Source organism: Tachysurus fulvidraco, chromosome 11 (genome assembly GCF_022655615.1).
Source record: "Tachysurus fulvidraco isolate hzauxx_2018 chromosome 11, HZAU_PFXX_2.0, whole genome shotgun sequence".
Taxonomy (NCBI): domain Eukaryota; kingdom Metazoa; phylum Chordata; class Actinopteri; order Siluriformes; family Bagridae; genus Tachysurus; species Tachysurus fulvidraco.
The window spans coordinates 19,435,147-19,448,461 of record NC_062528.1 but is presented as its reverse complement, the minus strand read 5'-3'; the positions used below and the strand labels follow the sequence as shown (position 1 = coordinate 19,448,461).

At 41.1% G+C, this 13,315-nt stretch overlaps 1 protein-coding gene across 6 annotated transcripts in view; it reads left to right on the top strand.

The window, feature by feature from the left end:
* Positions 1-13,315, top strand: part of nbeab (neurobeachin b) — a 417,880-nt gene that overhangs the window by 202,134 nt on the left and 202,431 nt on the right. For all 6 annotated transcript variants that reach the window (XM_047820677.1, XM_047820673.1, XM_047820672.1 and 3 more), the window contains 4 exons: positions 1,183-1,298; positions 2,234-2,341; positions 3,539-3,707; positions 7,472-7,901. In XM_047820677.1, the coding sequence (XP_047676633.1) occupies positions 1,183-1,298; positions 2,234-2,341; positions 3,539-3,707; positions 7,472-7,901 (823 nt within the window). The remainder of the gene's footprint in view (positions 1-1,182; positions 1,299-2,233; positions 2,342-3,538; positions 3,708-7,471; positions 7,902-13,315) is intronic.

Sequence of the window (13,315 nt, the reverse complement as noted above, 5' to 3'; positions counted from 1 at the left end):
CATGTTCTGGAAGCGACATCTTACTAGAGCAACTTGTGTCTTAACAGCTAGGAAGTCTGATAGCTTTTGTCTTCTTACCGTGAGGGTCTGTATACCATTCTGTTCATTTGTCGATGACTGAAGTTTATTCATTCATTTTCTACCGCTTATCCGAACTACCTCGGGTCACGGGGAGCCTGTGCCTATCTCAGGCGTCAACGGGCATCGAGGCAGGATACACCCTGGACGGAGTGCCAACCCATCATAGAGCACACACACACTCTCATTCACTCACACACTCACACACTACGGACAATTTTCCAGAGATGCCAATTAACCTACCATGCATGTCTTTGGACCGGGGGAGGAAACCGGAGTACCCGGAGGAAACAAGTTTGCCAAAGCTGGAAAGTTTTCATCCTTGACAGCGTAACTGTCTTTGAGGGTGTTGTGATGTGATCAGGTGATCCCCTAATTACAGTACAATGCCCTTCCTATTCAGCTCAATCTCCCATTCCACTGTGTTCAGTAACGATCCTACAGCACTGTTCATCCTGGACGCTGCCATAACCTTACCATGCCTGACTAACACCCCCCCCCCCCCCCATGCTTCCCAGCGATATGCTGGTGCTGACGCCCAGAAAATAGAGCTTAAATATAGCTTGTCTATTTAGTCTGTACTGTATGTGCGTGTGAAGCAAGATGTTAAACGCTCACTTAAAGAAGAAAGGATGTATATAAAAATATAAATCTATACAAATAGACAGAAACGTTTAGGTGAGACAAAGCGAGAGACAGTGCAGCTTCGTTTCTGTGTAGACGCCAATGTTTTTTTTTTTTGTTTTTTTTTTTGACATTTCTATCTGTTTTTTTTTTTCTGGAGTGATGAGTTATATAATGTTTTATTCACACTTCAGTATCTGCCTGTTATTTTTTCTTTTCAGTGTCAGACTGCATGCATCATCTCTCTCTCTCTCTCTCTCTCTCTCTCTCTCTCTCTCTCTCTCTATCTCTATCTCTCTCTCTTACACACTCTTTGTCTTTTTTCTCTGTTTTTCCATCAGTGTGTTTTGCATTCCTAAAGTTTAGATGCAGTGCAATATCAAAGACTTTAAACCTGGATGTATACATTTTTCATCTCTCTCTCTCTCTCTCTCTCTCTCTCTCTCTCTCTCTCTCTCTCTCTCTCTCTCTCTCTCTCAGTGTGCTGTGTGGCTGTGAGGAGTTGTTTAGAGTGCAGACAGCGTCACAGTTACAGGGGAATGAAGTCCTGTATGTCCAGTGTGAAATCTCAGGAGAGCATGCAGAGTTCCAACAAGGTGTTCGCTCCTCTCTCTCTCTCTCTCTCTCTCTCTCTCTCTCTCTCTCTCTCTCTCTCTCTCTCTCTCTCTCTCTCTCTCTCTCTCTCTCTCTCTCTCTCTCTCTCTCTCTCACACACACACACACACACACACACACACACACACACACACAAACACTCTCTCCTTATCCCTGTCTGTCCCTGTCTGTCCCTTATCCCATATTTTTTTTTTAAACTATTTTTCTCTTTCTTTCCCTCTCTGTCTCCTCTCTGTTTCTTTCTTCCTCTCTCTCTCACACACACACACACACACTCTCTCTCTCTCTCCTTATCCCTGTCTGTCTCTTTTTTTTTTTTACTATTTTTCTCTTTCTTTCCCTCTCTGTCTCCTCTCTCTCTCTCTCTCTCTCTCTCTCTCTCTCTCTCTCTCTCTCTCTCTCTCTCTCTCTCTCTCTCTCTCTCTCTCTCTCTCTGTGTCTCCCTATCCCTGTCTGTCTCTCTTTTTTTTACTATTTTTCTCTTTCTTTCCCTCTCTGTCTCCTCTCTGTTTCTCTCTTCCTCTTTGTCTCTCCCTTCCTTTCTCTCTCTCTCCTTCTTTTTATCTCTTCCTGTCTCTCTCCCTGTCTCTCCCAATACGTTGCTCTCTCTCCCGCTCTATCTGTTGCTCTCTCTACCACTCTCCCTCTCTCTCTCCCTATCTGTTTCTCTCCCCCATCTCTCCATCCTTGTCTGCCTCTGTCCTTTTCTGTCTGTCTCTACGCCCTCCTGGCTTCTCTCTCTCTCTCTCTCTCTCTCTCTCTCTCTCTCTCTCTCTCTCTCTCTCTCTCTCTCTCCGTCTGCTGTCATACACACGTTTATTCTTTCTGTGTATTCCCTCAGTGTAAAGGTGTCTATAAAACTTCACTGTATTAAGATGAAGTGTGTTGTCTCACGTACAGTTTTATTCTGCTTCAGACCTCCATAGAAAATTTCCCCAGCAACATTTCTCCCATTAAGGACCCAGATCGTCTCCTGCAGGACGTGGACATCAACCGTCTGCGTGCCGTCGTCTTCCGAGACGTCGTACGTGATCCCCGAGCAGAGATAAACACGACACTCACTTTATTTTACTTTCTTTTTCATCGACCGAAAACTTTACTCTAAATACTCACCTTAAGCCACCAGTATACTTTACCATCTTATTAGATTCGTGTACGTTTGACTTGTGCAAAAGTTTGCACCCCCTGTGATTTGTGAGTTGAAAATCAAATCTGTCTTCGTGCTTCAACATAACAACAATCCAGAACACAATACAAATCAATAAGAAGAGAAAATCCTTTCTTCCCCCTCCCCCCCATGACTGTCTCAGTCTCCAGACCTGATCTGAAGGCATCTGTCAGAGTTATAACAAAGACGTCAGAAGAAACTGGAGAATTTTAAGAAATATTTCAGGGGGGAAAAAAATATACATCAATAACTGAGCGATAAATAATAATAATAAAAAAAAACCTGTATATACAAAATATATATATATAGAAGTTGGAGGACGTAAACATACACATTAAAATAGAATTTTGGAGTGTTTCTATTTATTTCTACAATAATCCTTTAACCCATTTCACTGGCTTTACACTCCACTTATGGGACATTTTCAACCAGTATAAAGAAACGAACAACGTTCTTGTCTGTGAGTCTGATCTGTAATGAGTCAGGACTCTGTAGGCTTTCGGTGTGAGACGTGTGTTTGTCCCTCTGTTGATAACCTTACACTGAATTTTAGTGGTTGTAGATAAGCACCTTCATATCTGAGCTGCTCATGAACAAACGCTCGGGGCGTCTCAGTGAGCAGAAACGGGTTTGATATCAACGTTTACTGTGAAGATACGAACGTCAGTCGGGAGAAAAAAAAGACCTTTTTTATGAATGTATCGCACCATGTAAGCCAGATAAAACCAGAAATATTTATGAAACACGACAAATTCTTAACGCTCTAAGTGTCTACTTTTTCATATGAGCTTCATATTAACCACTAACTTGAAGTGAGACATGACAAAGACGTTCGATACTGAACACGGACACCATAAAAATAGGAGGAAGCTCATTTTTTAGCATGGTATTAAAGGCTTCCCCTCTATATTTCTATTTCACAGTTAATGCCTTCACTGTCCGAGGGTTTATTCACTGAACGTATGGGTCGAACCCTTCACGTGCGCCTGACTTGTAGAAAACCCTCCTACCTGCGTGTTAACATGACACGATGCCTTGTGATGTGTTGTATAGGATGATGGGAAGCAGGCACAGTTCCTGGCCCTGGCTGTGGTCTACTTCATCTCTGTTTTGATGGTGTCCAAGTATCGAGACATCTTGGAGCCACAACGTGAGACGATCAGAGCCGTCAACCATTTAGGGAGGAGCGTTCGGCACGAAATCAACTCTCCGACGAGCACAGGTGCTGCTCACCATCATCATCATCATCATCTTATTATTATTATTATTGTTGTTGTTGTTATTACTATTATTATTATTATTATTATTATTATTATTATTATTATTATTATTATTATTACTACTATTATTATTATTCTTATTAATATTATTATGAAGTAAAGTGACATACGGCTAAGTACGGTGACCCATACTCAGAATTCGTTCTCTGCATTTAACCCATCCGAAGTGCACACACACAGCAGTGAACACACACACACACAGTGAACACACACCACACACACCAAACACACTGTGAACACACACCACTTATTATTATTATTATTATTATTATTATTATTAGCTTGCATGTACATGCAGTACATACATACAGTACATACCACGATATATCCCATGGCACTGGTGTCCCAAGTGGTTGGGGCTCTGGGTTGTTGAATAGAACCTTAGGGTTTTTGCCCCAGCACTGCTAAGCTGCCACTGTTGGGCCCCTGAGCAAAGCCCTTAACCCTCTGTATCATGGCTGACCCTATAATGGTTACTACTACTACTACCCTTTTTTTCTGACCCCAACCTCCAAATTTAGGATATGCGAAGAAAGAATTTCTCTGGCTGTAATGTTTATGTGGCAAAAAAGGAAGTCTTCAAGATGTGCGTGAGGAAGTAGTCTACTGTTTAGGAAATGATGCCCTCTAGTGGAGGGGAACAATATCATTTTCATTTACAGTAACAACGTCTCATGTGGGTACAGAAAAGCAGGACTCTCTCGCTCCCTCTCGCTCCCTCTCTCCCTCCCTCTCTCCCTCCCTCTCTCCCTCTCTCTCTCTCTCTTTGCTGTTCATCATCTCCATCTATGCTCAATCATTGACTAGATGCCTCCATCTTTCCTTCTATTCCTTCTTCGAATTTCACGTCTGCTTAATTATGCTGCATGGAATTGAACTCGCGAGCACTCCGGGGAGCTCGGCCGAGAGCGTCAGTCACACTTAAAGGGCCTAAAAAGGGCCTGATAGAATGTGACTCGCAGGCTTATCAAAGGATTTTTTTTTTCTTACATCTGAGATGTTGGAAGGGACGAGCGGAGATGAAATAACCTTCAAAGAATATGATGAAGATGAGGGGTGGAGGAAAGTACGAACGAGCCAGAAGGAGAAAAAGAGAAAGAAAAAGTCCGAGTGTAATATAGCTTCATGGGAAGAGAAAAACGGACAAAGCCAACATATGAGGACTCAGAAGATGATGGTGTTGTTTCCAGCGCTGACTGTCAGTGGCCATTAGGCGAGCAATCCAGCAGAGGAGAATGGGATCATACAAAAGAAGCATCACCTCATCTCTTATATTTAAAGGGAAAAAAAAACAACAACCAAGAAATAAATAAAGACAGCAGAATATTTTCACATGCTTCAGTATGTACCAGATAACTGTGAAAGCCCAAGATGGCATCTAGACATCGTGTCTTTTGCTTCTGCCCTCATTAGCAGAAGATATGAATATTCATCAGGACGCCAGAGTGGTTGGAAAACGGCTGGGTGTGAATGTGCGAGTGTGTGAAGTCTGCTTCCATCTGCACATGTCTTGTGTTTACACTCACTGTTTCAATTCATTTGAATCTTAAACAACAACATTTTAACAGGATTGTGATATAGCACCGAAAATGAACGTTTTATGGAAATATTCTGGAATTGATTGATTTTTATACAGTATGCACATTAACAGGAAGATAGCTCGCATTACATTTAGGGCCTTTTTACACTCGGACACTTCGTGTGTTGTCTCTGATCCGATAGCTATCTGATTTGTTAAAACGGTTCCATTTACATCAGGCCACATAAACGCGTCTCGGTGAATCGGGATATCGATCCCATCTTTTAACTCCCGTCCAAAATGCTAATATATTTGACCTCATTTCCGGGGTAATTGAAATGGAACACGCTTTGGTGTATGCGGTTTTCAGAACGCGATCAAAATGAGGACGAAAAAAACGTCTTTGTTACGGCGGTTATGCTACAAAAAACAGCGTTTACTGTTTGCTGCATTTTAAGACCCGACGAGACGCCTGGGTGAAAGATCACCTGCGAATGACGTACTTCCGTTTGGGAGGAGTATAGTGCTGACGTATGTGGCTTGAACAACCACATTCATTTACACCTGTCCAGTTTCATCTGAAATGCATCCCAGACCTCCTCCTGAAGGGGTTTGTACGGTCGGATTTATATCCAAAACGTTTCGGAGGGCATTTAGACCTGGTCTTTTTACCATCGGACAGCTATCTGATCACAGAAAACGCATGAAGTCACCAGGTGTAAAAAACCCCTTACTGTATATTTTTATTTTACACAGCTGAGTATTTGAGGGTTAAGGGCATTGTTCGGGGTCCCTTCAGTGATTCAGTAGCAGTTCAAAGAACCTGAGATTTACGGACTCTGGAGAAATGAACCTATACTTCACAACGTACAGTATAAACCAAAACAAAGGTCCTTTAATGAACTTAATGAACTAAGTACAGAGTACAGACACAATCAGAAGGCTGGTGACGAGGAAGAAGAAAGCGAGTTGTTGCTGCAGATGAGAATCTGGTGTAGTCGTGTCTGTAGGATGTGGGAGGCTGCGACGTGACGTCTGTGAAAGTGGAACACAATCCTGGGAATGTTTTAGTTTCTCTGATATCTGAAAAAAAAACAACACCTTTTTGATTTATGTAGATATACTTTTTATGGCTCCATGGGGGTCCAGTGGCAGGATAATGTGCTCTCAGGGAACCAACGCAGCCACTCAGGGGTTAACTCTCAGTGTCGGTCTCAAGCACAGAAAAAATGGGATGGTTGTGTCAGGAAGTGTGTCCAGTTTAAAACGGGTGCCAAATCAGAATATCTGAATGAGATGATCAGGAAGCAGTTAAAAGAACAACATACTGTATATATTTCCTATACCTGTTACCTGGCTTATAAAGTTGTGTTTCTTCATGGGGGCAAAAATACTGTAGATGGTTTAATACAGTATATTAATGACAAGAAACAAAAAACATATTGCTTTATTTATTATTTAGGTTTGCTATTAATTAACATCAATAAAATTTACTATTGTTAATGTAAGTTTGTAAGTCCAGTGCAGGCAAATTTCATTAATTAACATATAATTTAGGGAGACACGGTGGCTTAATGGTTAGCAAGTTCGCCTCACACCTCCAGGGTTGGGGGTTCGATTCCCACCTCCGCCTTGTGTGTGTGGAGTTTGCATGTTCTCCCCGTGCCACGGGGGTTTCCTCCGGGTACTCCGGTTTCCTCCTAGGTCCAAAGACATGCACGGTAGGTTGATTGGCATCTCTGGAAAATTGTCCGTAGTGTGTGATTGTGTGAGTGAATGAGAGTGTGATGGGTTGTGACTCCGTCCACGGTGTATCCTGCCTCGATGCCCGATGACGCCTGAGATAGGCTCCCCGTGACCCAAGAAGTTCGGATAAGTGGTAGAAAATGAATGAATGAATGAATGAATGAATGAATGAACATATAATTTACTGAACTCTGAACTCCAGGTATACATTTTGGATTAAAGTTCATTAGAATTCTAAACGATATACGTATCCATAAATGCTGTCATGTTTTAATGTTATGTTTTGTCAGTAACTGTATATGTCAGATAATTGAGCTTATTAAGTGTCCAGAAAATCGCTCGGGTGTTAATATCTGATATGTAAAGTGTTGGATGTTGTGCGCCTGCAGTGGTGTACATTAGGATTATTTTATAATGCCTGTGCTTTTTTTTCTCCAACAGAAAACCCCCTTATGTACTCAGACAGCAGTAAAGATCCGACCTTGGGGTTTGAGACACATGCTGAAGTGTCTTTGCCTCACTCTGACTCCGGTCTCGGGGACGAGCCTGCGTCCTGCATGTTTAACGGAGCTGAAATGGAACCCGGCTCCAGAGGACCGGACGGTCTGCGCGGGATCCTCTGCACCCTCTCACCCGAGGCTAAAGCCCAGGAGAGCCTGGCTGATTCAGATCTCCTCAAACCAGCTTCCTCTATCTCCAGCATCAGCCAATCCAACAAGGGCATTAACGTCAAGGAGATCCTCAAGAGTCTGGTAGCGGCTCCTCTGGATGTTGGTGAGAGTGGACCGGAACCGGCGGCGTATCCTGAAAACCAGGTGTTAAAGAGGGAGACACAGGCCATGATGCCCATGCAGTTCCACTCGTTTGACAGGTAAAAATGTTTGTGTTTATCTTGTTTATGTTTATGATGTGTTTTTCAGTAAAAAAAAAAAAAAAAAAAAAACTGTGGTTTTTTTTGTTTTTTTAATGATAATGAAAGGAAATATTTTAACAATGTGATAATTATACATTATTGATTAGATAAATAATATGTACTGTATATAGACAGCTTATGTCCTTATTTGTTAGGATTTAAAAATGAATTATAATACTTAAATAATACAATAGAAACATGTTATGATGATGATAATGTTGATGATGATGATGATAATGATGATGATGATGATGATGATGATGATTATTATTATTATTATTATTATTATTATTATTATTATTATTAATTATTATTATCATAATAATAAAAATTAGAGGAAAAATAATAATATAAATTGTAATAATTATCAGTTAAAACATTTATTTATTTATTTATTTATTTGTTTGTTTGTTTGTTTGTTTGTTTGTTTGTTTATTTAATGTTTTGCCATACATTAGCTCTCAGGTCACATTAACTACTATATAGTATGTTTAATAATTTTATAAAATTAATAAAACAGAAACAAGCTTTCTATATGCCTATAATGCTTTCATAAATAATCATTAAAATGTTCTATAAGAGAAATATACTATAAACAGTCATAAACCATTTTAGTAAAGTTTAAACATATGGTGTGAGATAGCAGTCTTAAGTCTAAGGACATTTTCTGGTGTAATTTAATGAAGAAAATTATCAAAACATTGTTTTTTGCCTGAAAATGTTTCTGCACAATAACGTTACTTTGTTTACTGACACACAAACATCATCCTGTAACATTTAGTTTTGTTTTGTTACTAGAAACCGATCTGATTTATTTTTTTTTATTGACAGAATGTAAATGTAAATGTAATGTAAAGTCAATATTATTTGTGCTAAAACAAAATAAGGCTTGGACAGCAGAAAATCTCACACTCGAACAAATCCTCGAGCAAAACAAAGCTTCCTGAAAGCAAAACTCAGGACGTAAAGACGGTTCTTTATGTATCGTAGATAGAATGTCTGTCTCCAGCTGAACTTCATGATGCTTGTTACAGTATATCAGGAACTGGACTAAAAAAGGGTTAAATGAATCAGAACTAAAGTGGATGATGAACTCAGATGAACTTTGTGGCCATGCTGAGCATCATCGTTATTCCTCTCGACTAGACGACAGATCGTATTTAACGTTAGCATTACTGTCAAAAGCTTTAACCTGTATTTGTTATCTGATTTATCTCTTCCTTTTATCATTAATGTTACATAAGGCAAACTGATATGAATGATTTCAGTGCTGTCTCTGTAATGCATGAGGATTTCTCTCTCGCTCTCTCTCTCTCTCTCTCTCTCTCTCTCTCTCTCTCTCTCTCTCTCTGTGATTGCGTGATAACTTTCTGACAACAACAGTGCACAAAGAATATTAGTCAGCCCCGTGATAAATACCGGGATTATTCCTTTCGAGCGGCGAACACCATAACGACTTTTCATTTGTAAGCAAGCCGTAAGTCACGTCAGTCCTGTGCGCTGCCTATCACTAAGAATGTCTGTGTTTGAAAAGGTAGCTGGACATTTTGGCTGCGTGTTTACATTCCGGGTTCAGATAAGATCTCCGGGTTATCCGTCTCCATTTCAAGAAGGGAAACATGCCTCCTCGGCTAATCCCGGTGTACTGTTTAGACCCTGCTGCTAAACACTCCATACACACTCCAAGTGCAGGCCTTCTGCCATGAACAGAGAAAGTGTTACATCACATTAAATATTATACAATCAAATTACGCTTGATTTTATTTGTTTAGTGCTTTCAGCAGTGGACTTCGTCTCAAAGCAGCTTTACAGAACATATATATATGTTCTGTAAAGCTGCTTTGAGACGAAGTCCACTTCTGAAAGCACTAAACAAACAAACAAAAAAAAAATATATATATATATATCGGGGCACGGTGGCTTAGTGGCTAGGACATTCGCCTCACACCTCCAGGGTTGGGGGTTCGATTCCCACCTCCGCCTTGTGTGTGTGGAGTTTGCATGTTCTCCCCGTGCCTCGGGGGTTTCCTCCGGGTACTCCGGTTTCCTCCCCCGGTCCAAAAGACATGCATGGTAGGTTGATTGGCATCTCTGGAAAATTGTCCGTAGTGTGTGAGTGTGTGAGTGAATGAGAGTGTGTGTGTGCCCTGCGATGGGTTGGCACTCCGTCCAGGGTGTATCCTGCCTTGATACCCGAAGACCTGTGACCCGGGAAGTTCGGATAAGCGGTAGAAAATGAATGAATGAATATATAAGCAGACCCAAGGCATCTATCTATCTATCTATATATATATATAAATAAATGTCTTTGTATTTATTCCTAATGAGGTGATGTGGTGAGGAAAAACTCCATTAGATGGAAGAGGAAGAAACCTTGAGAGGAACCAGACTCAAAAGTGAACCTCATCCTCATTTGGGTGACACTGGAGGGTGTGATTATAATCTGTTATAAACACCAGAGAGTCTTATTATGAATAATGTCCTTTCTACCGTCAGATACAGTCTGATAATTGTGTATTGATGAGGAGGTTTTTGTCCTCAAAGACCACATGGTGTTGGCATCTTCTCTTTGAACACCTGAAATCTTCAACAGGAGCTGGCACATCTCTAGATGCCTCAGGATCCTCACAGTGTTGATGCTTCTTCTCACCGAAGGTCTGAAATCTTTATGAAGCGGAACACACCTGGAGATGGTACTATCTCTAGATGCCTTGGGTCTGCTTTTAGATCTGTGTGTAATGCTGCATTCACACTTACAAGGGTTTGATTGCATCAAGTTTCCAGTCTCTATGAAGTCCTGCTACTGACTGCCATATGACATTAGGGCATAGAATCCATTGTCATGACCACATAAACATTACAGCGTAGTGGAGTACTTTACTTCACATATCCCAAATTTGGAGTTTGAGGTCGGAGCACAGGGTCAGTTAAGATACAGCAGCGAGGGTTAAGAGCCTTGCTCAAGGGCCCAACAGTGGCAGCTTGGCAGTGCTGGGCCTTCAACACCAATATCCCAGTCAGCAACGCAGAGCTTTAACCAGTTGAGCCACCAATGCTCCCAGATAGCGTTAATCAGCTTCACTACAGAACTCACGACCTACTATCTTTACTCCCATCAGTAGCCCCAGCACCCAAGGCATCTAGCCCCAGTCAATCTGTATTTGCATAAAGTTGAACTTTTCTCAATTTTTTTTTGACTCGTTGATTTGGACACGCTCACATCTAGTCACCGATGCTCGCCGTCTCCGATGTCTCTGGAAGTCAGGATCTCTCATTGACAACGAATGATCTCGTGCGGTATCGTGAGAAAATAATCAACGATCAGTCGAATACAGGGTGGTGTAATGTGACTCGATGTCAATGAAGCATCTTATCTTATTTATTATTAGTCGTATATTCTGCTGTAGAAATCCCGTATACTGTTACTATGGTAACAGGTGCATTTACCCTTTTTAACAAGTACACTGGTGTTAAATGGACATATTGGACATTTTCAATCAGTGTAAAGAAATGAATGATGTTCTGCCTGAGAGTTTGATATAAAATGAGTCAGGACTGAATTTTAGTGGTTGAAGATAAACACCTTCGAATTTGAGCTGTTTATGAACAAATGCTTGAGGCGTCTCAGAGAGCAGAAACGGGTTTGAAATGTATCGAGGTTTACTTTGAAGAAACAAACGAAAAAGCTGCTTGATTTGGGTCTAAAAAAACAAACCATTTTTGTTGTTTGAAACATTCATTCATTTTCTACCGCTTATCCGAACTTCTCGGGTCACGGGGAGCCTGTGCCTATCTCAGGCGGCATCGAGGCAGGATACACCCTGGACAGAGTGCCAACCCATCACAGGGCGCACACACACACACACACACACACACACACACACACACACACACACACACACACACACACACACACACACACACTCTCTCTCATTCACTCACACACTACAGACAATTTTCCAGAGATGCCAATCAACCTACCATGCATGTCTTAGGACCAGGGGAGGAAACCGGAGTACCAGGAGGAAACCCCCGAGGCACGGGGAGAACATGCAAACTCCACACACACAAGGCGGAGGTGGGAATCGAACCCCGACCATGGAGGTGTGAAGCGAACGTGCTAACCACTAAGCCACCGTGCCCACCCTTTGTTTGAAACATTTTTATAAAAAAAATGTGCAACAAATTCTTAAATCTCTGAGTGTCTACTTTCATATGAGCTTCGTATTTAACTACCACTGTGGAGTGAGACATGACAAAGACGTTCAATACTGAACACGGACACAACAAATATCTATTCATTTATGGTCACTGTACCGAGTACTGCGGAAATAAAGCAGTCCTTATAGTGCAATTTAGTTAGAATTGTTTTTTATTGCAATTGAAATAATAATAATAATAATAATAATAATAAAAAAAACACCACCACCACAATAGCAGTCAATGTGACAGTAATAAATAAGTCAGTTATACCTCTACATCATTCACAGTAACTGATTTATTTAAGAATTACTGTGTAATAATATAAACTAATATTATAATAATATAAACCTGTGATCCGTATGTTAGGAGGAACTGATGTTAGAGCTGCTGGTATAAAACAACGGAATATTTTCTGATTAATTGTGTGAGAGAATGCGACAGTTTGGTGCTATAATGTTTAATAGAATACAACCGTGACCGCTAACGAAGTAAGTCTAATCTATCTGTAAACCTGTAAACTTTAATGAAACTACTGTTCCAATGATTCCCCAAATTCCCCCAAAACAAAGCTTTTTAAACACTATTTTTAAGAAACAGGATTATTTTGAGGTTAACGTAACACAGGTCAGTTCATGGTTCAGTATTAGAGCAGCATCGTTCCAGATGAGTCAGTGCTCGTATGTGGCACTCGCTCGTCCGATCACGTGACGCTGTTGGATCGTTTTAAAATCATTCACACAACGCTTCACGTTTTCTTTCTTGGGAATTGCGATGAAATTCTGTGAAACACTCGAGATGAGAAAAGCACCTGGTGCAACCCCAGTCTGATTCTGATTATAAACCAGGCTGAAGGTTGCAGATGAGGTGTGTCTGCTGAATAGAAAAGGTGTCGACTATTGTGTATTGTGTATTGTGTATTGTGTGTGTGTGTGAGAAGGGTTGTGAGGAAAGGGTCTCCTGGGCGTTGATGGCAGATTAAACGGAAGGGGTCCACCGTGTCCCTCGGCTCTCCCCTCCTGTCAAGCTCAGCCCTTAGTCCTTTAATGAAGGCTGACAGGATGAAATGAGTCGCCGCTGCATAGTGTATTATTTTTGAAATGCTTTCGCACGGGCTGTCGTACGTAGCCGGGATGTACTACTCGAAGCCCGCACGCTTTAATGTCATCCGC